Source organism: Molothrus aeneus, chromosome 8 (genome assembly GCF_037042795.1).
Source record: "Molothrus aeneus isolate 106 chromosome 8, BPBGC_Maene_1.0, whole genome shotgun sequence".
Taxonomy (NCBI): Eukaryota; Metazoa; Chordata; class Aves; order Passeriformes; family Icteridae; genus Molothrus; species Molothrus aeneus.
This window is the reverse complement of record NC_089653.1, coordinates 6,097,877-6,120,524: the sequence shown is the minus strand read 5'-3', so window position 1 is coordinate 6,120,524 and position 22,648 is coordinate 6,097,877. Positions and strand designations below refer to the sequence as shown.

Genomic DNA, 22,648 nt, shown 5'->3' with positions numbered 1-22,648 from the left:
CACCCCCTGGGAAAATTCATCATTGCGTATCTGAAGATAGGAGCTTACTTTTGCACCCATCTGGCTCCTGATCTTTAGAGCTCTACGGTAATGACTGATGAGAAGGGGATATTCAGGAGGAAGAAATCTTTTCTGCCCAGCCTTGCTACTTCAGGAAGGATCTTGCTGAGTTGTAACCCCTGTCTGCACCACCTTATCCAATTAAGTGTGTAAAACAAACTGTTCCATGAACAGTGAACTAAGAAACTCAGTTTCAACTGATTTATGTTTTGCTCTTTTCTCTCATTCTTCAAGTTTTAATTTTCCCCATGACCTTCCTGCTCCTTTGATACTCTAATTTCCCCAGTAAATCCCTTAAATTGCCACTTCTCCCAGCCACCTGCCATATCTCCACATCTGCCAGCTGTGGGATGGGGAAGAGGTGGGAAATAGCCAAGCTCATCATATCGAGGTTTCTCTGGTGTTAATGCCAGTTCTGGAATATGCATCAGACCATTTTATAAAACCTGGGAAAACAACCTGTATCTGCTAAAATTAATCTTCCTGTCTCTGGCCTTTTTTTCTTGTTCCTGTCATACTAATGCTGAACAGAACTTGATACTGGCAGATATCACAGCAAAAGTGCAGATTTAATACTCACAGAGATCTGCTCATTTTGTAAGGGATAGAAACAGCAAAAAGAAAAGCCTGTAAAAAATTACAGGCTGCCAAACAGAGCTGATATGAGCCCTACTGAAGGGTTAATGAAGTCTCCTAGACAAGTTTTGGGGTCCTGAGAGTGAATGCAGGGCCATGCACACTTTCCTCTGTCCATGGGGAGATAAAATTCAATTTAGAGATTAATCTGTTTAGTTTAATCTGGTGCTGGGCCAGGTGCACTCATCTATAATGCACGACCAGCACATACAGAGTGTGGAAAGGTTCTGGTTTAGGCTGCTTTAAGGGCTCCTTGTCAGCTGTCAAGGTTTTACACTGTTTGCACACCTCGGCTGGATCTCCCTCGCAGTCACTCCGATCTGCTGCAGAAGAAATGGAACAAACCTCGGCGTGACGGTAGATTTATTTAAAAACGAAGAGGATTCGGGGGTATTTCAGGTTACCGGGAACCAGCGGAGGGAACGCCCCCTGCCCGCCACCGCTCGGTTCTGCCGGCTCTCGCGGGGAGCCAGGGCCGGGGCACCCGCGGCTGGGGCTCCGTGGCCGCTCTGCGGCTCGGGGCCGCTCGGGCGGTTGCGCCGGGCCCCGTTCCCTTCTCCAGCGCCGCTGAACCGGGACTGCCCGCAGAGACCTCCTCCCGGGGCCGCGCCCCACGCGGCGCCACCAGGGCCACCGTCATCGTCAGCACAGCGGCGGTCCCGCTGCGGGCCGGGCCGGGCCGGGCCGCGGCGGGGGCGGAGCCACGCCCGGGGCGGGGCGGGGCGAGGCGGCGGCCGTGGCTGCCCCAGCCCCAGCGCGGGGTGGGCGGACGGCGCGGTGCGGGGTGATGGAGTCGCGGGCCCTCGCCGCCCGCGCCCTGGTTCGCAGGGCCCGCTGAGGCCCGGCCGCAGCCGCCGCCGCCGCCGGCAGAGCGCGGCCACCCCCGGCCCGCCGCCGGCAGCCCCCCAGCGCCGGGACATGGCCACGGAGCCCCCGCGGCCGGCGGGGCGCCCCGAGGGCGGGCGCGGGTGCTGCGCGGGCGGCGGGCGCGGCGAGACGGAGGAGGCCGAGGCCGAGGCCCAGCCGGTGCTCGGCGCCTCCCCGGGCCCCGCGGCGGCGGGGGGCGGCCGGCGGCGGGCGCTGAACGGATGCGTGCCGCTGTCGCACCAAGTGGCCGGGCACATGTACGGCAAGGATAAAGGCGGTGAGCGGCGACGGGCGCGGGGAGGGGGCGGCGGGTCTGGCCGGGACACCCGCGAGGGAGTTCTTCCCACCCCCACCCTACCCTCCCTTTAGCTGAATTCTCCCAGACCGGCTGTGACCGGCGGGTTTGGCTTCGCGTTCCCTCACGGCCCGGCGGCGAAGGGGCAGCTCTGTGGCTGGCGGGGCAAGGGTCGGTGCAGGCGGGAGCGGCGCCGGGGGCCGAGCGCAGGACTCGCCCATGCCGAGCTCCCGCCGCCGGGCTCGGGGCGCACCTGCCCGCCGGAGGGGCCGCAGCAGCGCGGGAGGCCGGGGCTGGGCCTGGGGCAGCGCCGAGGGACCGGAGCCGCCCCGGGGAGGTCGGAGGGGCTGCCGGTGAGCTCCCCGCTACGCACAGGCCGTGGATGGAGCGGTGAAACCTCGGCTAAATTTCATTTTTCTGGTGCTTTTCCTAAATGGCATTAGTCTGTCAGGACGTGGTGGTTATCGGGCACCCTTAAACCTGTCTTCTGCCGTTCAGCTTCATTTTATCAGGCACCTTTTTAAAAGTGGGGATTCAGGTAACGGCATGCTGGTTTTCTGAGAACAGATGTCAGAAACGTGCTTTATCTAACGGGACTACCTGAACCTGTAGCCACCAGAAACTTCAGCAAATTATTACTAAGCTATAGTTATTTGCTTGTTTATTTGACGATAAATCAGAGCCAATGGCTAGGAAGTGATCTAATAATACAAAGACATGAGGATGCAGTATGCCTGCTCCAGCTCTAAATGTCTGTTTTAGCTCCATGGTGAGGAGTAAGGTGTTGGCCCTTCTGATGGAGGGGCCTCTTAGCATAGGCAGTGGCCAGTGCCAAAGCAAGTGGCCAAGTTCATGTTGCCAAATGGCATTTCTCGCCTTTCCAGGACCTTGCATTTGGGGGAACTCCTGCCTCTCAGCACAGATGGAAGGTGTGCATCCATTTAGCTTGCTGTGTGCTCTCTGAGAGAAGCTATAATGGGCACCTGCTGGCATATTGCCTTTGAACCCTGGCTGTAGGAACTGCCCCTGCTGAATAGGCCAGAACCCTGTCAGCTATCAGTGACTGAAATTACAGCACTAATGGCACTGTGAGTTTGTCTTATCTAGGGCCTGCATCCATGGTGTGCCTTGCTGCAGATAATCTCAACAAAAAACATTCTTCTCTTTGCCCCTGCCAAGGGCTGAACTTCAGAACCTTTTAGATCATCAGTGACTGGAATTACAGCACTAAGGGTGCTATGAGTTTGTTTTATCTGCAGGCTGTTTCCATGGCATGTCTTGCTGCTGATAATCTCCACAGAAAAGTAATTCTTGTCCCTTGCCCCATTGCAGCCAGTGCAATAAAATGTAGATGGAGGTGCACTGGGTCCTTGAAGGTGTGTGTGTGTGTTCCGTGTTCATACATCATAGCATGAGGTGGGACCAGGCAAAAAAAGGCTCAGTCAGGGAGAGCTTCACCTTTGGCACATCAGTCTTAGTGCAGTTAGGTCAAACAGCACAGGTGATCATCTGTATTTTGGGTGCCACTGTAATGGGTTAGGTAAAGCTTGCTCCACTACATCTCGTGGGCAAGACGAAGACTTTTCTGCAGAGGCACCACCATGGTCTATGATCTCATCTTGGAAACTGTTTTATGTTGAAGTGAAGACCAAAGCTGTTCTGGTACTCACAGCTCTCATTTTTGTAACTCGATTTTCCCTTCTATTCCCACATACAAACAGACAGAGGACTTGAAGGTATCCAAAGCATTTGGAACTTTTACTTTTTTTTAGTAAAAGTACACAGTAAAATTTCTCCTGAATAACCTTCATTTTCCCCTTTGTTCCCTGTGACTGCCTTGCAGAGAAAGGCCTCTCAGAGCCTCTCTGCCTGCATGTGTAGACATTAGGCTGCTGTGCATTGTGAGTGCCCTTTTGTTGAATGTTGTGTGCAGTAATGCTTCCCAGATAAATCGTGTGTAGTGAGTAAAGTAATGACTTTGGGTTGTAGCTTAATTCCCTAGGCAGGCAGAGAGAGACAGCACCTGGTGGGATGTGTCACCTACAGAGCCTCCTGCACCTGCCTGTGGTTTGATGCCTGGACCTGCAAAATGCTGGGGGTCCCCAAGCCAGTAGTGGGGCTCTGTAGCTAAAGGGGCCATTCTCCTTCAGAATGACTTGCTGCTCATTTCAGAGTGGTAACAAGCTTTGCATCCACAGCCAGGGAGGAACTTTTGTGAGGAACTTATTTTCAGCATAGTTCTGTTGATTCCTCAGAAATGTTAATTTGCTTTTTCATATGTTAAAACGGTCCTATTCCCTGTCTGTGCTGAAAAAATCCCAGGAAGCCTACAACAAACCCATGGCCATCATCCATCTCTTGGTATGATCTGCAGGTGGTGGTGATCTGTGCTTCTTGTAGATCAGAGGGGAAGGTTATGGATTTTACCTCTTTGTGGTGAATGTTGAAACATGGTTCTGGTTTTCAGGCTTGCCCCAGTCACAGTGACAGAGTAGTGCAGTAAATGTTCTAGTCTGTCAAGAATGCAGAGAATGAGGGAACTTTGGATGTCAGTTTATATTCAACTCTTCAAATAATATGTAAAACCCAGTAGTGTATGGATTCTGCTTCCAGGAATCTTTGCCTGGTCTTTCTGTAGGTTGTCTGCTTATCAAAGGCAAAATGCGGATTTTTGAGGAGCATGTGTTCTAAAACCTATTTTAATGTTTAACCTATTTTATTTTAATGTGATTGTTAACAATTCACATATGGAACACATGCCATTGAAGTATTTGGTGCACTTTGCAGAGTGGTTTCCAGCACATGCAGAAAGGGCACAGGGAGGGGGAACACAAGCTGCTGTGTCTTGAAGATGTTGTGGTAGCCTAGCCTGCACGTGTGTGGCAATATTTTTCTAGTTTTGAAAAGTGTTTAAAATCCAATTTTAGGCAAGAAACATGATTTGAGAGCTGTTTTGTGCAAATTTTAAAAGCAAATCTTTGGCATAGCAAACTATTGAAACAACAATTCTAAGTTTGGTGGTCATTTTCAAGTAAATATCTTGACCTCTAAAAATTTTGTTTAGTTTCCAAGACTGCACAACAGAGCCATTTGTAGATAATGGTTTTTGAGGGGTGAAAAACCCAATTGCTGTTAGAACTGCAAACTCTCTTTGGGATGCAAAGCTCCAGGCTCATTTTTCTGTTTTCTCACATTTTCTCAGTTGAAAATAGAACCTTTTTTGGATATAGTTGACATTTTTTCTACTCTTCTAAGCAAAATAAATTACTGTCTGAAAAACTAGAAATGAATCCTAGGAGAAAAATTCTTTTCCAGAAGTGGGTTTTTTGTTTTCTGCTGAATCTAATGGTGCAACACAGCACAGATTTCAGAGGGATGCAGTTACTTTTCTCCATTCTTGCCTACATCCATGTCTTGAGCGTCCTCAGATACTTAAGCTGCATTTCTTCTGCAGTTATTCAGAAATACTGGTGGCTGGAGAGTCATAAGGCTGTTTGATGAGGGTATTTTGGAGGGTTTTTTTGTGCAGGCTTGATGGAGGTGTTGCCTGGCTGAGATGAAATTCTGTACTGTAATTATGGGTGATACAAATAGCAGCATCTGATAGCTTGGAGTGCTGTAGGGATGCTACTTCTTGTAGTGGAGACATACTCTATCTGTGCCACCAGTGTAGATGTACATCCACAGGACATTTATTTCTGTTCTAGTAGTGAGAAATACATTCAATGTGGTACTCCTTTAAAGTCTTGGCATTGTTGGAGAACAATTTATGAATTATTTAAAAAGGGAGTGTCTGTGTAATCTCTTTTAGTTAATGATGGGGTTTTTGGGGGTGGAAGTTTTAATGTTAAATCCCAGTACTGTGTTGGCCTTGGGCAGAGCTACACCCAGGAGATTATTCAGGGTAGAAATAAGAGGAATGCAAGCAAACCTCTGCTAAGGGTTATGTGTTGGAGCTGATAATTTTGTCTCTACTATGTGTGCAGTGGAAACAGTGCAGCTTTTCAATAGGCTGTCCTTGATGGTGAAGTCACTATTTCTGGGGGGAAAAAAAAAAGGCAAAAAGAAAGCTGTACCTTTTCAAACTGAGCCCTGAAGGAAATGCTTCTCTTCTAGGCATACTGCAGCATCCAGATGGAACTGTCCTGAAGCAGCTGCAGCCACCACCTCGTGGTCCCAGGGAGCAGGAGTTCTACAACAAGGTGAGGGTCCCACAGTGTGGGGGAGGCTGGAATGAGGGCTGTGCTTCCTGGAGAAGTACATCCTTGTCCTTGCAGTTGGGAAAGTGCAGCCTAAATCCCCTGCCATGGTATCTGGGTGCTCTCTGGAACTTTCTGCTCCTTGCATGTCAGACCTACTTCACTCACAGGATTTAAGCTTGCTTATTTGTTGATAGGATAGCAGACTTCCACAGCATCTAAGATTTTACTGAAAAGCCTTATCTCCTGTCTATGTTTAAAGGGTTGTATGTTTGATCCCAGCTGTCTCACATAAGTCTCTCAAAAGTGCTTACATCTAAATTTAGCATGTTTTATGCTTCCTAGCCTGGTTTACTGCTAGAAGTATTGCTCTGTTCACTGTATTAAAACTCAGCTCCTTTAAAAACTCAATAAATATCAAACCTCTCAAGCTATTTTAACTTCAATTGTTGCATTTTTCCTATTGCTTATCTTCAGCTTGCTTTATCAGTAGCTTTAACAAGTGCAGACCAGGAAAGCTCTTCCTTTCCTGTGACCAGTTTGTAGAGCCTGCTCTGTCCTACCTGCCTGTGACAGTCTGTCATGTGGTTTTTGTGTGTCAGATTGATGTGCCATGCCTCTCCATGGTTTATTAGGTACAAAAAGGTATTAAAGTCTTCATGCTTGGTGTAAGAGGAGTCTTGAGACCCTCTGCCTGTTGTGGTGTTTGGCCTGGATTTAGGTTGGTAGGTTTCTTTTTCCCTAAAAGAATATTTATTTAAGTTACCAAAAGACCTTGCAGATTTCATGAAAATGTCTCACACAAACAAAGCAAGGTGCTTTAGGTGAACAGTGTGTTTGCATACTAGCATTATTTGATATTTCTCATGATGAGGCAGGACAGTAGTCTTGACTTACTAGGAGTCAGTTAAATGTAAATATTTTTCTGAGTTTCTCTGTGACTCTCATTGAGATGAGGTTAAGAAATATGCCACTCAGCCTGACTGGTAACTTGAGTAGAAGGAGGAAGCTTGAACAGACTCCTTTGGGCACCAGGCTGCCTACTGTGCTGTGAAATCCTCAGGCAGAGACAGTAACATTCTGTCCCTGCCTACAGCCAGCAGGTAAGAGGGGTTAGTTCAGGCATTGCTTGCACATGAACTCTTCACATCAGAGACTTGATAAATTTGCCTGTTTAAGCTTAGACTCATGTGACAAGTTGTGAGCAGGACCCTGGCAGAGTCTTTGAGGAGGGGGTGTCTGTGTCCGTGTGCTTGTTACTGTGCTGTGGAGAACCAGGTCCCAATGCTGGTAAATTGCAGAGTAAGCTTCTGTTCTGTCTCCTAAGGCTTTGCTGGGTTGCTTCAAGCACTGAATTTTGTTGGTTGTAAGCCATAAAATAACAGAGAAAGGGAAAGGTGTAGACATGGTTAGTTGTGTGTGGACTAGGAGGCCTTTTTAGTGGGAGGAGGGAAGGAGAGCACATCCATGTATATTGTGGTGGTGAAAGTACAGGAGAAAGGTCTTGGAGAGTTGTTGCTCTTCAGTGATTACCTGCTATCATGTTTACTCTCAGGCAAGAGCTGTGTCATGTGGATTTAGACATCTAAGCACTAGATATTATCATATAGGATGAAAATTGCTTTGGGTTGGGAGGTTCAGGTTAGGGTACACGTGCAGCTTGAGCTGGTCCAATAGCTCAATGTTGCCAAAAGGGAAATAAATGCCTTTCTTCCAGTTTCTGCCATTTACCTTGTACTATGATGGTGCTTTTTGGACATTTATGAGCTAATTTGACCTATTTAAAAGATGGCAAAACTCCCTTGTTTTGGTAGTGTTCTGGCAGTTTAGGGGACTAAGCTGACAAGCAATGGGAACAACAGCAAGGCTGTTGTTGGTGCTTCTTTGGTGGCTGAGTTCAGCCCATCTTGTGGGCTGTAATCAGAAATATTATCACTCCAGAGATGAAGAGAAGGATAATTTTACTGCTCCTTGAGACAGGGAGTTCTTTAAAAGGTGGCCATGTACAGGAGATAGTGAGAAACAGTGCAGAAGTGAAACAAGTGAAATAAGCCTGATGAGTCCCAAGCTCTCCCTTTGTCAGAGCAAAACAGCAGGTTGGTTGGCAAGATCAAAGCAGGTGGTTGTCCAACAGCATATGTGGATTAATTGTGACATTTTTTTAAAATTTCTGCTCCTGTTTTTTCATATGTGCTTAGAACTGTTTGTGTGTAGGTATCTGAGTTTATTGCTCCCTTTGCATCCCACTTTATACTAGCATGCATGAAAATTAGTGCCCCAGTACCTGGGTCAGAAACAAGGGGAGGAATTTCTCCTTCTGGAGCAGCACACCTCCTCATGTGAAGTAACTGAGAAGCTCTACAGTTTATGGTAGCAAGAAGGGGAGCATGTCTCAGTTTCAGCTGCATGAGTCAGCTGGAGAGCAGCTATGGCAGATCTGAAGCAGAAGTTCTTCCAAGAAGCAGGAAATGGTATTTCAGTGAGCAGCCCTAGCACTTGGCAGCTGAAGGCTGCAGGGAATGTGTCGTGATAGATGATAATGAGGCATTAGGGGACAAGTTTGACTGGAACTCTGATATATTTAATGTGGTACCAGGTGGATATTATCTTCTGTTTGGACCAAGAAAGTCTCCTTTTCTGAAGCTGCTGGATTTGCTTGCAGCCTGATGAGTGAACATGATAGAGGTAGAAGTCTGTCAGTGAATCAGATGTTTTTTCCCTTGTTATTGGTGGCTTTTTTTCTGTTGAGCATGGTGCTAAGTACTTACCAGTAGAGCCCAAACAAAATGGGCTTCCATTTTGGAATGGAAACTTGAGGAAAACATGTACTGCAAAGTACTAGTGAGTGGTCCAAAACTTGCTCAGAAGCAGGTGGCAGCTGAAGTTTGGAACAATTTTACAGGTCTCTGTCAAATCTGGAAAATTGCTGAAGTAATTCCTAGTCAGGCTGCTGCCAGGTTACCTTTCTGTTTTCTTCATTTACTGTTTTACCTTTAGCAGTCAAAAAAAAAAAAAGAGTTTTTTTTTGTAAGAGAATGATTTCACCAATTAAACTTTTATCTACTAGAGCACTATGTCTCATTCTCTACTGCTAGGGAAGGGGCTTGCCATGTGTTATGAGGGAGGGGAAAAACAGAGCATGATAAGATTATCATGAATGCCTTCTATGATAAACATAGTAAAACAATGAGCTGTTTGTTAATAGCTTAACTGGTTTGTTAATAGCTTACTGTGCACTGCTTAACTTCTCACATACAGTGACTTTGTAGCTGTAATGTCCACTTGCTCTTGAGGTTTGTAAATCTGGGTAATTATCTAATCAAAATAAGAATGTTTTAATTCTGTTTCTGCAAACTCCCTTGCTGTACCTGAGGGCATGAACCCCTTAAAAACATTGCCTGCACAACCATGGCGTGTTTTACTTGATATTCTGGTACCCTTATCTGTGTGAGAAAAATACCAGGTTTTTTAACCTTGAATAGCTACAAAATACGTTGTTTTCAATAGGTATGAGCAACAAGGGAATGAAACTAATTGAGGCATAAGGGTGGTGTTTATTTAAGGGCTATCTGCACTGCTGATCAGTTGTTTCTGTGTAATGGCAATGCTCTGTGTAGGTGGAGGTGCTCCAAAGGACTTCTTTTAAAGGGGTTTTGGGAGGGAGCAATATACAGGGATGTGGGAACAGGGAAATAGTGTTGGTTGAAAATGTAGTCTTTTCAGTTAGAGAGACTAAATTGGTAAAAGGCAGTGTGAGCTTATGTATGGTAGGCTGCCTATGCAAGCATGCTGAGAAATCCATAGAAGTAGCCTGCTCCTCAGTGTGTTTTGGGATTTGGCTTCAGCCTGATTTATGCCAGGGCTCATTTATCCATGCTGAAATGCTCTGATTTAGTTCAGCACTGTTGATACAAGGAGGAAACCTATCAGCACTCCTACAGTGATCTGTTGCACCAGGTGAGTTGAAAAATGTGAGGACAGTGTCCTTTGAACAAGTTTCTGTGTGAGATGAGATAACCCAGTGCTCAGCTGGGTGTGGGGCTCCTGTCCCAGGCACAGCAGGCTGTGCTCCAGAGCACTCTGTGCTAGAGCAGCTCTGCCTTTGCATTTCAGAGCTCTCCAGCACGGGGCTTTGCTGTTTGTCATGGCAGGAATGCAGCATTGCACAAACTGATGTCCTGTAGGAGAGGGAGGATGCTGGAATGCCAAGCCTTCAACAGGGCAGCTGCTTTTGTGGGCACTAAAAGGGAGATTGGGCTGGAAGGAGGGGATGCTGCCCAGCTCAGGTGAGACCCCATCTGCAGAGCTGCCTCCAGCACTGGGGTCCCCAGCACAGGAAGGACATGGAGCTCTTTGAGTCCAGAGGAGGCCGCAGGGTGATGGGAGGGCTGGAGCACCTCTGTTGTGAGGAAAGGCTGGGAGAATTGGGGTTGTTCAGCCTGGAGAAGAAAAGGCTCTGGGGAGAGCTCAGAGCCTCTTCCTAAAAGGGCTCGAAGAGAGCCTGGAGAGGGAATTTGGACAAGGGCCTTGAGCTTCCCACTGCCAGAGGGCAGGGTTAGATGGGATATTGGGAGGAAATTCTCCCCTGTGAGGGTGGTGAGGCCCTGGCACAGGGTGCCCAGAGCAGCTGTGGCTGCCCTGTCCCTGGAAGTGTCCAAGGCCAGGTTGGAGAGGGCTTGGAGTAACCTGGGACAGTGGAAGGTGTCCCTGCCCATACCAGGGGGATGGAACAAGATGGTCTTTAAGGTCCCTTCTAACCCAAACCATTCTGTGCTTCCATGAAAACTGAGCAAGAGAGAATTTACAATTGTTATCTTTGTGACTGGTTTCCTACAGGCTGTGTGTTAAGCATGAAGAGATGGAGTGTTTCTTAATGTTCAGTGGAACAAGGTTGCTGAACTGTTTGGAAATGTCTACTCTGACTTCTGATCTTGGCTTTCACTCAGTGCTGCTGTAAACTTGTTACTGTCTGTAACTTTTCTGACCATGGCTTACTGAAATGTAAAGTTTGCCAGTGGAACAGCTAATAAACTGGGATTTTATGCTTAACAGATCAATAAATGTTCCTGTAAACTTTTATTAGAATTACCCTTCAGTTTGCCTGTGGTGACTGTGTGACACTTGGGGGATGTGTAGTACACTTTTCCCTCCTGCTACCTGCTGAAAACTGTCCTGGGAAAGCTCCTGCAGCTTGGGCAGCTTCCAGTAGGTACCTTTTTCTTTTTCTTTTTCCCTGTTGGCTGTACATCAGAATTGTCACAGCTGGTTCTAGTGGTGTTGCCATGCCATGCCTCCAGACAACATTGCTGCAATGGTACAAGGTTTCCAAGGCTATTGTAATGCAAGTTGTACCCAAATTCTCAGAGTTCTGTCCCAGGTGCAAGGGACAGATTTTGGGAAGTTGGATTGAAAAGGTGGACAGGGTTGTCCCAGCTCAGCTCTGGTAACTCCTACCTTTGGCCAATGCTTGTGGACCAAGGGAGATGATTAACTGCACAACATTGTGAAAAGATAATTCAGCTAATGTTCTTGTTAACAAATCTTCCACCCTGCCCACTTAGTGATGGCTCTGTTAACTGCTGTAGCAGTTCAGGTTTGAGTCCTGCTGACATTGAATCTGAATGCAAGGAAGTTGTTACCAGTGGAGATAGCAGAAAATGTTTTTCACTCTTGTTACATGTCCTAAAAACAAAGCCAGGATACAGGAGACACAAATAGCTCCAACATGTGAAAGAGATTTACAATGGTGAGGTGAGAGTTAGGCACTTGAAAGCTAGGAAGGAATGGTTTTGTGGTTGCCTACACAATTGTTCTGAGGCTTCCTTTGGATGCATTGAAATGCAGTTTCCATAGGGCAGTGACCTGTGTTTGTTTTGCTTTCCCTCATAACTCACTAGCTTATTTTACAGCCTGATACCAGGCAGGATGGATATTGTTTGTGCAACTTTTGCTGTCTTTTGTAACAGTCAGTCTTTGAGTTTGTAACCAGGGGGTAATGTGTTACTGAAACCCAGTTATGTTAATATTTCTGAAGCCGCAGTTCCTTGTGCTTCTGGGGTTACAGAGAAGCAATGTTCAGGAGTTGTGCCCCTTTGGACCATCAGCAGTAATCTTTTCCTTACTGTTTTAATTATTTTGTTTTCAATAACCTGCTGCAGCTCCTGGGCTATGTCTTTTCATTCCTGATCAATGCTTGCTTCTTTTCTTACTCATTTTAATTAGTATTCCAGCAGCTTCAGGCAGTGCGGAAGACTTGTGGTGATTCCCCACCCCCTCAAATGGCATAAAATGAAGCCAGCAGTCTGAAAGATGGGTTTTGGCCTGAATTTGCACAGAGTTGCAAGAACTGAGTCATAAGGCTCAGCTCCCTTGAAGCTGATATAGCATAAATCATGAGAAGGCAGCCTGTGTTCCATAAACTGTTCTCTGCTACTGACAGGAAAGGAAAGGGGCTGGGGAGGCAAAGTACGTCTTGTTTCAGGATAAGTTACCCAGTTTTGTAAGCTCAGTGAAGTGCTTTTGTACTCTTGATTTAGATGATAATCCTTGGCTGAAAAAGGAGTGGATGATGGCCATTGTGCTGCTGTTGTGTACTAAAATATCCTTATCCTGTGATCACGTCTCTGGCTAGCGGTTTGATTTTCAGTCTTGTATGGACATAAATACAGGATGCCTGCTTTTCTTAACATCTTATTTTGGAGAAGCAATGCCTTGCCCATGCCTTTCATCACTGCTGCATTTGGAGCTGTAGCTCCAAAGGATCTTTGGCTGTGCCTCACTCTGGTACATCTGGATCTGCCACATTGAGATACTGGTCCTGAAGTGTCCAAATTACCTGTTGGCAAACACAGTGAGCATGTTCTGATGCAGTTCACTCCTGCCCTCAGCATCACTCCTCTGCTCAGGAATTTTCTAGAAGGGATCCTCTTTTGCTGGGGAAATGAGCAAACCAGCGTGTGAAGTTGCTTCTTAACCATGAGCCTGGGCATTGGTAATAAAAGCAAAGACACATAGAAATTCTTAACTAATGAGAAGAAAATGGTGTTTTGATAAAATTGTGAAATACTGGCAGCTGGAATTCAGATATTTTTTCACATGAGGAGTTGTCTAAGAGAGATGAAAGATGAAATGTAGCTGTAAGAATCTGCTGAGTTCTTACTACGACTCTATAAATAATTTTTTTTGTACTTCGCTATTAAATGACTGGGCAGTAGGACTTGGAAAATAGGGCAGATTTTTGTGGTTCTTGCACTCTGCAGCAAAAACCAGTTTGGAAGAAGCACACCACACAGTAGAAAGTTAACCTAGGAGGATCTGGTGAGTGTCTGTTTCCCATGCTCTTTGAGGATTGTGTATCACAGAATAAACTACAACCCACTTTAATCAATCTAGGAAACCCTTTAAAAAGGGAGACAGTAAAAGGCCATTATTGCAATTTGATGCAATTATGGAACTACTGGGTGGAGTTGGGAACAGACTGAGTAGTCTGTAGTCTATGCAAATAAGCAGGAAAAAAAATCCAGTTCTCTTAGCAACCTGATTTTGAGGAATATTCCTTACCAAGAGTAGATCTGTTTGGAAATAAAGTGAAAATGCATAGTTGTAAAGTACACAGTATGTTAAATTGAATTAAGACCCAGCAAAGTGCTCCTGCTCTGCTGGAGGGTCATGCAAGTGCTTTTTCAGCCTGGATCAAATACTGTTTAGACTTTAATTATGAATGTTTTAGAATATGGATCAACTTCCTAATACATGTTAGTGTTAGACAGAAAATACTTTCTCATTATAAGTTCATTTAAAAGTAAGATATGGTTGGTGAACTGACAGAATGAGGAAAGTGTAGGTTGTCTAGTTGAAAGAAAAACAAAATAAATTCAGTCTCCAAAAAGAATTCTAGTTTCCAGATTTAAAAAGTACCCAGACAGGCTTGCAATGTTGTCACTGATGATGTACTTGAGGGAAGGGAGGCTATCCTGGGGAACCCTGACAGGCTTGAGAAGTGGGCCAGTGGAACCTCATGGAGCTCAGCACGAGAAGTGCAGGGTCCTGCCCTGCAATCCCAGACACACCAACAGCCTGGGAAGAGAAGGGATTGAGAGCAGCCCTGGGAGAAGGACTTGGGGATGGTGGTTGTTGAAAAACTCACCATGAGCTGGCAGGGAGCGCTCCCTGTGTATTTTCAGTGAGTGATTGCAATTTCATTAATATGGCTGCATATTAGACAGTAAATGGAGCAATTTGCTATGGTAGTATTTAATGTAACAACATTCATAAATATTTAACTTCTGAAGTTCTTGTGGTATGAGATTGTGAATGTAAGCAGAGCTGGCTCAGTGACAGTGATTTTTGTGGAAACAGGTTCTGTGGACACAACTCAAACCATGATGGTATCACTTCAGAAAAAACCCAGGGCTGTCTGAGTTGTAGAACCAAGCAGATATGAATTGCTAAAATCAACCTCGTTTTTTTGACCCTTGCACTTGCCTGGTGTAACTGGCTGATGTAAGAGTCTGGAGGGAAATGCAGTGTGTGCTCAGGTAATTAAAGTCTGTGATATAATACATACCCAATGGAAGAGGGAATTGAGGTTGCCCTAGCATCTGTAAATCTTACATTTGCTAATTTAAGGGTATGACTTAGCTGCATTAACAGCTCAAAAAAAGTCTCAAATCCTACGGTGGACAGTGAATTCTCTGCCTGATGTTGGCAGCTGGCTGTGTAATCTGAGACTCTGCAGGCTGTAGTGCTGCTGCCCTTAGGGACAGTTTATGATAGCTGGCAGCAAAGAAAGGTGACACTTCAGATTGATATGCCTGCTCTGACACTTAGTTTCCCACTCAAATAGCTTTCAAGTACATGTTCTTTTAAACTAGCTCGTGAATGTACTTTAGAAGGTTCTCTATAGATTACTTTTCTGTCAAAGTGGTATTTTTTCATCAGGACATTTCAGGGCAGGTCTGTACTGCTAGAACTGGTTTCCTGTTGAAATTTAAACACTTGTTTTACCTTCCCTCTATCATTTAAGTCATTAGCTACTCTTTAGAAAAAGCTCTGAGTGTTGTGTTTTAAATAAGGAGAAGAACATTCCCATTGTCCTGAGCAGTCCCTCTTTGCATTAAAAGCAGATGAATCTGTTACAGGAAACCCCAGAGTGTACTTTGGATTAAAACAGGGATGATAAATAAGCCTCAGAATTAAAAATCCTGCATGACTGGAAATTATGACTTCATGGTGTCTGTTAATCTGAGCTGCCACTGAACATATCTGGAGCATGTTCCTCCTATGAGTTAGTGGCTGTCCTTTGTAATGGTCATGCTGTGAGCCCTCCAAATGTCAGCATCCTATTTACTTGCTTTTCTGGGGACATTTTATGTCTCCAGTCTGTGCTATTGGAAGAATTTAGCCTGTGATGTGTAGAAGGGATAACTCCTCAGGCTGAGCTGGCATAGAGTTGTTTTACATTTCTTGATTTATTGGATAAAGATGTTAGATATGCTAACACAGAAATTAAATTGCTTGTATTTGTCAGTGTTGGCTGGAGAGATGGACATCCACTGTTACATTAAAAAAAAAAAGCACTGTTCACTGTTTCTTGAAGTAAAATTGGAATATTGCTGATATAAGTAAAAATCTAATGGTTTATTTATTAAGGATTTCCTGAGATGAGTGATAACCTGCATTTTTCAGGATCTTCCAGCAGTACTGGTAGCAATACCTTTTGGGGCATGAGGTGCATGGTAGATTTCCTGTAGCTTTAGGGATGGTTTTATTATGTTTACATTTATATTTGGTGTTCTGTGCTTGCTGCCAGGTTGTATGAAATGAGAACAAATGCCCATGACGTGTGTACTGCTCATGAGGCCCAGTTCTAATGAACAGAAGTGGTTCTGTCCTGCACAGGAATGAGCATAATTCCTGAAATGTCTGGTTTTGTTGCTTTGCCTACACCAAATGACTTCCTCTGATCTTTCTTAATTGAGTGCTTATTCTTGTTTGACATGTGAATACATTACAGGCTAAGATTGAGGTCTATATTAAGGTCAAATAAGTGCCTTGTAAATGTTATGTCAGAGTTATGAGGGGAGTTTCTTACTGGTTCTGAGAGCAAGATAACTTCTTGAGAGACAGAAGTAATGCAGTTAGTTCTGTTATGTCAAAGTAGTGATACTGAAAAATGCATTATTGGGAGTTCTGCTTCTGGAGCTCTTTTTCCCATTTTGTCTCAACTTTGGGCTATTGCACCCCATTATAAATTATCTGAGTATCTTTGTTGTATCCTGCTATTTGAAATACACAGGAACTTACTCATAATTACTTGCTAAGTTTACTTGCAATTTGCTAAATTGCTAAGTTTAATGGCCTAATGTTGACTTACTTTTTAAAGGGTCCTGTCTCTTAAAAAAACCAAAGTGGTCTCCTGACATTCCACTTTCTCAGAATCTTTTGCTAATAAATCAAGTAAATGAGTAAATGAGTTACTATGTTTGCCTATTTTTTCAGTTGCATTCAGTGTTTCTCCTTGTTGTCTGTTGCACTTTTGGTTTCCATTGCTCCTCTTGGTCCTGACCTGTTGATACGCACTTGCTTCCATGTAAAAGATATGATGCTTTCTGCCTCTCAGATCTCCTCAAACTCATCTGGGAAAAGAGCATTAGTGTTCCTTTAGTGCAGTGGAGTGCCCTACCTTGGATGTCAAGTGCTATGATCATAAGCTACCACAGTAAACAAAAACTAGGTTTGTACTACTTGTGTACAGCATGGAGTAATGGCACCAGTCAGTGCTTGGAGTGCTGGCCCAGCAAGTGCTGCCTGCAGAGCTGTCTGAGCTGTTAGCAGAGAGAGCAGGGATCAGGGCTGGGCCTCAGCATCTCCCTGCTGCTCATCTTCCCCTCTCTTCCACCCTTAGCTTCTTCTCTTTTTCCTTAAACCAGTAAGATCAAACTACACTGCAGTCTTCTGGAGAAAGCACTGTCCTCTGCTGGCACCCCCCGAGGCTCAGTGAGGAAATGTTGCATAAATGCACTGACCACAGGGGCAAGCAAGGTTTTCATCTTAGAGCACAGTTAGCAGCACACCAGCTTATGCTGAAGTGAGGGGAAACTGGACTTACACATACAATTATGTCATCCTCAGTGGTCATGCCAGCTTGTCAAACCCTGACATGTGAAGAGAGGTCAGTGCCCTGTGATGTGACACTGTGACTCTAAAGGTACACACCCAGCAGCTTCTCTGTACTTAAAGATAGCAACAGTAGTGGCAGAGGGTGTGGTGTTGGGTGTACCCCAGAGTTTTGCAATACACTGTGCACATATTTGTCTACTTGGAGCTTTCAGGATTCAGCCCTTTGCCTTAGTTTCTTTTAAATGGGGCCTGTACCATGAGTTAAATGAAGTTAAAGGAATGGGTAGATTCCATACCCTAGCACACAGTCAGCATGGGTGTATCATGTTCTTGATCATTGCCCACTAAGAGGGAGGGTGCCAGAACTGTGCCTGGTGCAAGGCCAGGAGAGCCCTGCTTTAGCTGTGGAGAAGTCCCTCTGTTAGAAGCACACTGGTGGTTTGAGTTCACCTAATTTGAGATTTTTGCAGTGAAACCTAAATTTAGGACAAACTCCCATTAACTAATTTTAACACTGCTGCTGCATGAGGTGCTGTGTCGAGTTACTGGCACTGGTGAGCAGAGCCAAGGCTTGCCTCCATGCTCTAAAATAGCCTGTGGACTTCAGATCTATTTTTTTTCCCTAGCTGTATGAACAACAACTACAGGTTTGTGTTTTGCATTACCCCCCCATTACCCCCAACAGCAGCTGCTATTGGCAGGTATCCCCCAGTGTGGTTTAATGTGGCCTGACACAGTGAGCTGAGCCAAGTCTGCAGAGCTGTTAACACCTGATATTTGTTTTGCCTTGCTGCCAGTTTTGCAGTGAGCTCTGGCTGCACTGCAGTGACAGCAGAACCCTGAGCATGGCAGCTCACTGTGCAGTGCCTTGGGTGTTGCTGTGTGGCCATGGTAGGGCTGAGGGGAAGGACACCACTCTGATGGCAGCACAAGTGGGACATCTCTGTCGGGAGTGGGATGAGATGGCTCCTAAATGCAGTGACAGGCATTGTAACCTGGTGTGGATATGGATCTTATAGTCTACAAAGCTTGGGGAAGCATGATAGAGGCAATCCCCTATGTCTGCATATCTGCATCTACATCACTGGGTGGGATGGGGGAATCTGGGCAAGGGAATGGTTTTGAAACCCTCTTAGCATGCTGCAAACGGGTAACAGTCATGCAATTCCCTAACAGATAGTATCCAAAGCTTCATTTTAACTGCAGAGTTGTTCCTTCAGGAATATAAGCCAGCTGCTGTTTCCAAACTGTTACTGTTTTTCCTAAAGAAGTTGAAAAAAATGTTGAAAGCATTAAAAGCAAACGAAAAGAAATATATTTGAATTGTGCATAGTCTGTGTGATGTACCCACAGCATGAATTGTCTTGAGGAAGATGAGAAAATGCTGTCTAGTCTGAGCTTCTGTACTTTACCTGATATAAATTAAAAAGATTTGGATATATAATACAGTGCAGTAATCCTACACAGTCTTGAATGCAAATGTGAGAACACCTTTTTCAATAGCTAGGCTTTGGAGTTAACAATCACAGTTTAGATTTTTATTCAAGTTAAGCCATAAATTGTGCTTGGGGTTGATGCATCATTGCCACTTTAAAATTTGAAAGAAAGGATGCCACTCATTTATGTTGGACTGTGATAATTATCATCTTCATCTTGTATGTTTTTTGAATGTAAGGTAAATATCTTAGACTTATGGAAACAAATACTGTAAGAAAGTATAATTATGGGACAATTGGAAGTTGTCATGTTTTAGCCCCAGCCAGCTGCCAAGTACCATGCAGCTACTTGTTCACTCCCCCACCAGCAAAAATGAATGTTTAAAATGATCTCTCCAAGCCTCCCTATTTTATTTCAGGTTTATGACTCCGACTGTTGCGACAGAATTCTTCTGGAGCTGCGGGAATATCTGCCAAAATACTTCGGTGTCTGGTCACCACCTACTGCACCAAATGGTACTGTTCTAATTTTATCTCTTAATCCCAACCTCCTGGAAAACATTTCTGGAGACTAATTTTTGACAGTTGTGAGCTCTGTCGGGTTTTTTTGGACTTGTATTGGAACCCACTGCCATTCCCTCTAACAACTGGTTCCAGTTTGCAGTCTGGTGGCTGAATTAGATTTTTGGAGTCTTCCTTGCAGGGTAGATGGGGTGTGGCTGTTTGTACAGCAGAGGTTTCCTGAGTAGCTGGGCCTGATGGACATTGCCCATTGCTCCTGCTCTGGGTGAGGCCATGGTGGAGGAGTGGGCTGGTTCCATGGTCATGTGCAGCCAGGTGATCAAAGGAAGAAGCACTTTGTGGGTGTGAAAGAAAAGAAAGATGGGTACTCTGGGGCTGGGGAAGCATTCAGACTGGAATCTGCTGCTGTTTCTCCAGAGGCTGGATCCCATCACTGTGCCTTACCACCCAAAGCAGCAGACTTGTATTGGAACCCACTGCCATTCCCTCTAGCAACTGGTTCCAATTTGCAGTCTGGTGGCTGGATTAGATCTGGATTAGATCTGGATTCAGACTGGAATCTGCTGCTGTTTCTCCAGAGGCTGGATCCCATCACTGTGCCTTACCACTTGCTTCAGCAGGTGTCATGGTGGGGAGTTCTGTTTGCCATCCTCTGTTACTGGTTTGAATGAAACAAAGATCTGGTGTCTTAAAATTTGTGTTTGTATAACATTGGGAGTCAGGAAGAAAAGGGTGGTTTTGGTAGAACAACTGGAGGACTGTCTCTTCAAGAGAAAATGGTTATTTTTGTATTAGAAACTAGATTTTTTTGCAGGGGCTTTTCTAATTCACACTGGGGAAATGGAGCTTCTGGAACACACAAAGGGATGCCATGGAATCTATTTGAATACATGGGCACCAAACTAGATGCCATGCTCCTTTAAAATAACTCTGTCTTCTTCTGCTTATGCTATCACTTGACAGACTTGTTTTTCAAAGAAGTAGTAGGACAGTATCCAAAGACATGGTGTAATATCTACAGGAAAACAAGAAAGCAAGATTGTGGTAGTACCAGCAGTTTCTTAGCTCAGATTTAGCTTCATGCTTTCCTATTTGGCACTAACTCAAATAGCTCTTGAGTTTTTTCCTTCCAAGAGCTTTTTCCTTCCCTCACAATTTAATGTGTCATGGAGTTCACTTAATATTCCCTCTCAATTGCAAATATTTTTTTTCTGTTTGCAGTATGATCTTAAGATGTGAAAATATGTGGTTTAACCAAGAGACAGTAATTCAACACATTGCTCATTTGCTTTGGGGATTCAGAAACACTGTGCACCATGGGGCTGGGTTTTGGGAGGTCCCCCCCAGTGATTCAGATTTAGGCAGTAGGAATAACTGTTTAAAGAAGAGAAACTTTCGGTTTTGTTTGTTTTGTTTCTTGAAAAGGCTGTGCACTGTCATGAGTCCTCTTCATAGAAAGCTGTGGCAACAGTTCAACCAAAACACTTCACTTCCAACTCTGTTATCTGTAGTGTTAATGAGCTTTGTGTAGCCTTGATAGAAATCAAACTTACTGCAGATGATGGAGTTTAGCAGAGTGTATGTGTACCTTGTTCCTAAATGTAGATTGAAGATATATTTGTAGGTTTGCTGCAGCCTTGATATTGGAAGCCTGACCTTTCCCTTGGCAGTCACTGCTCTGCAGGCTCTGGGTTCACAGCTCTGTACAATCCAGTGGTAGTGACTAAAAGTAGTACAAGTCCCTTTTATTTCTTTTCCTTAACAAAGTGTTTCTACTTATTAAGTGTAAATGAAATGTTGCTTGTTCCCTTCATCTTGACTGGGACTGGTTTGTTACCTGTCTGTACAGCTTTCAAACAAGGCACTTTGTGCCTCTTTAAACTTGAACTAGTTTTGCTTTCTCTCACAATCCCATTTTAGATCATACTGCAGGAATGGGGTATAATACAATGGTTTTTTGTGTTCAAACTGCATTAAAGCCAAAGAGATACATTTATGGAGTAGACTGTACTGGAAAGAAAACCAGACGTCATGTTTGTGCTGGTGACAGGTGGATTTACAAAGCACAAATAAAGAATGAGGCCAGTGTTGAGGCTGTGTTGGTTATGCCATGTCCTAGCAAGGGCTGGAGGTGGTTGCAGCTGTCTGAGAGCTGGCTGGGTGCTGACTCCATTTCCTTGTGGAGTTCTGATAGGGGGTGTGGGGGTCATGCTGGTAATGATCATTTTTATCAGGGTTTAGATACTCCTTTAAATCTTCAGGCACTCCAAGTACTTTTGAGGTTTCTTAGTCCAGCCAAAGGGCTGTTAGAAATGGATGAAAGACAGCCTAGGATTCCAGGAGCATTTTCCCCAAAAGGTGTGCCATGAGAAACAAGTGTAGATGGGAGTGGCATAGAAACAAGCAAAATGATCTGCAGTTCAGCCCCTGAAGGCCAGGACTGAAATGTTCTCTTCATTTTTAAAATGACACTGGAGATCAACTGAATTGCAAAACTAGCCACACAGCTCTAGACTTGCATTTGTATGTGGTTAGTAATGCTCTTTGTGATATGTTAATGACTTAATAAAAGCTACTCAGGGATTTTATCTGGGCAATAATTTGAATTTGAATGCTACGTTGATGCATGTTAATTGTATACAATTTTCTAAACAAGAAAGCATTTAGATTTTATAGCAATAGAATTTGTGGGTGTCAGTGACCATGATTTAGCCTGCATTCAGAGACAAATTTGACTCTTGAATTCGTGTGATACTAAGCCTTAAACTCTTCACATTCCTCCACAGGTGCTCAGCAGAAGCTATGTAATTATTTTGCTATGAGCCACTGTTAACAAAAGCTCTGTTTTTTTGACAGATATATATCTAAAACTGGAAGATGTGACCCGTAAGTTTAACAAGCCCTGCATAATGGATGTAAAAATAGGTCAGAAAAGTTATGACCCCTATGCTTCAGCAGAGAAGATACAGCAGCAGGTCAGCAAGTACCCACTCATGGAAGAGATTGGCTTTTTGGTTCTTGGAATGAGGGTAAGGACTTTTGTTTTCACTTTCAGTTCATGCTCAGGCCTCTTGTCCCACACCAGGTACAGCAAGTGGTTTTCCTAGCAAACAGCAATCCTCTGGAGTTACACATAAATGCAGTGTTACCTGAATGTCTTGGTAGTGCTGGGATCAGCTGTCCTGTGAAATCAGCTCCAAAGCACGGCCCTGGGTCAGAACAATTCTTTAACTTGTCTTTGTCCATTAGGGCAAGCTATTTGCAACCTGGGCACTCTATATGTGTGCAAGAGATGGGCTAATATTCAGTATTTAAAACTGAATGTAGTTGCAATTAATTCTTCACCATCACAACAGATATTTAAAATTATTAAGCAGATTTTTGTGTGTTTTTATTCTCTCAGGTTTATATCAGAGACTTACATACTGAACCAGTCTTTCTAGTAATTCAATAATAAGCTGTATCTTCAACATTCTTCATCTTTATACTCTGCTTTTAAATAAAAACAATTT

General features: G+C 44.5%; 1 protein-coding gene across 1 annotated transcript in view; it reads left to right on the top strand.

Annotated features, from left to right (window-relative positions):
- The first annotated feature begins 1,614 nt into the window (after positions 1-1,614).
- IPMK (inositol polyphosphate multikinase) overlaps positions 1,615-22,648 on the top strand; it is a 34,204-nt gene continuing 13,170 nt past the window's right edge. The window contains exons 1-4 of the mRNA XM_066554335.1: positions 1,615-1,840; positions 5,975-6,060; positions 19,034-19,130; positions 21,993-22,165. Coding sequence (XP_066410432.1) covers positions 1,615-1,840; positions 5,975-6,060; positions 19,034-19,130; positions 21,993-22,165 — 582 coding nt within the window. The remainder of the gene's footprint in view (positions 1,841-5,974; positions 6,061-19,033; positions 19,131-21,992; positions 22,166-22,648) is intronic.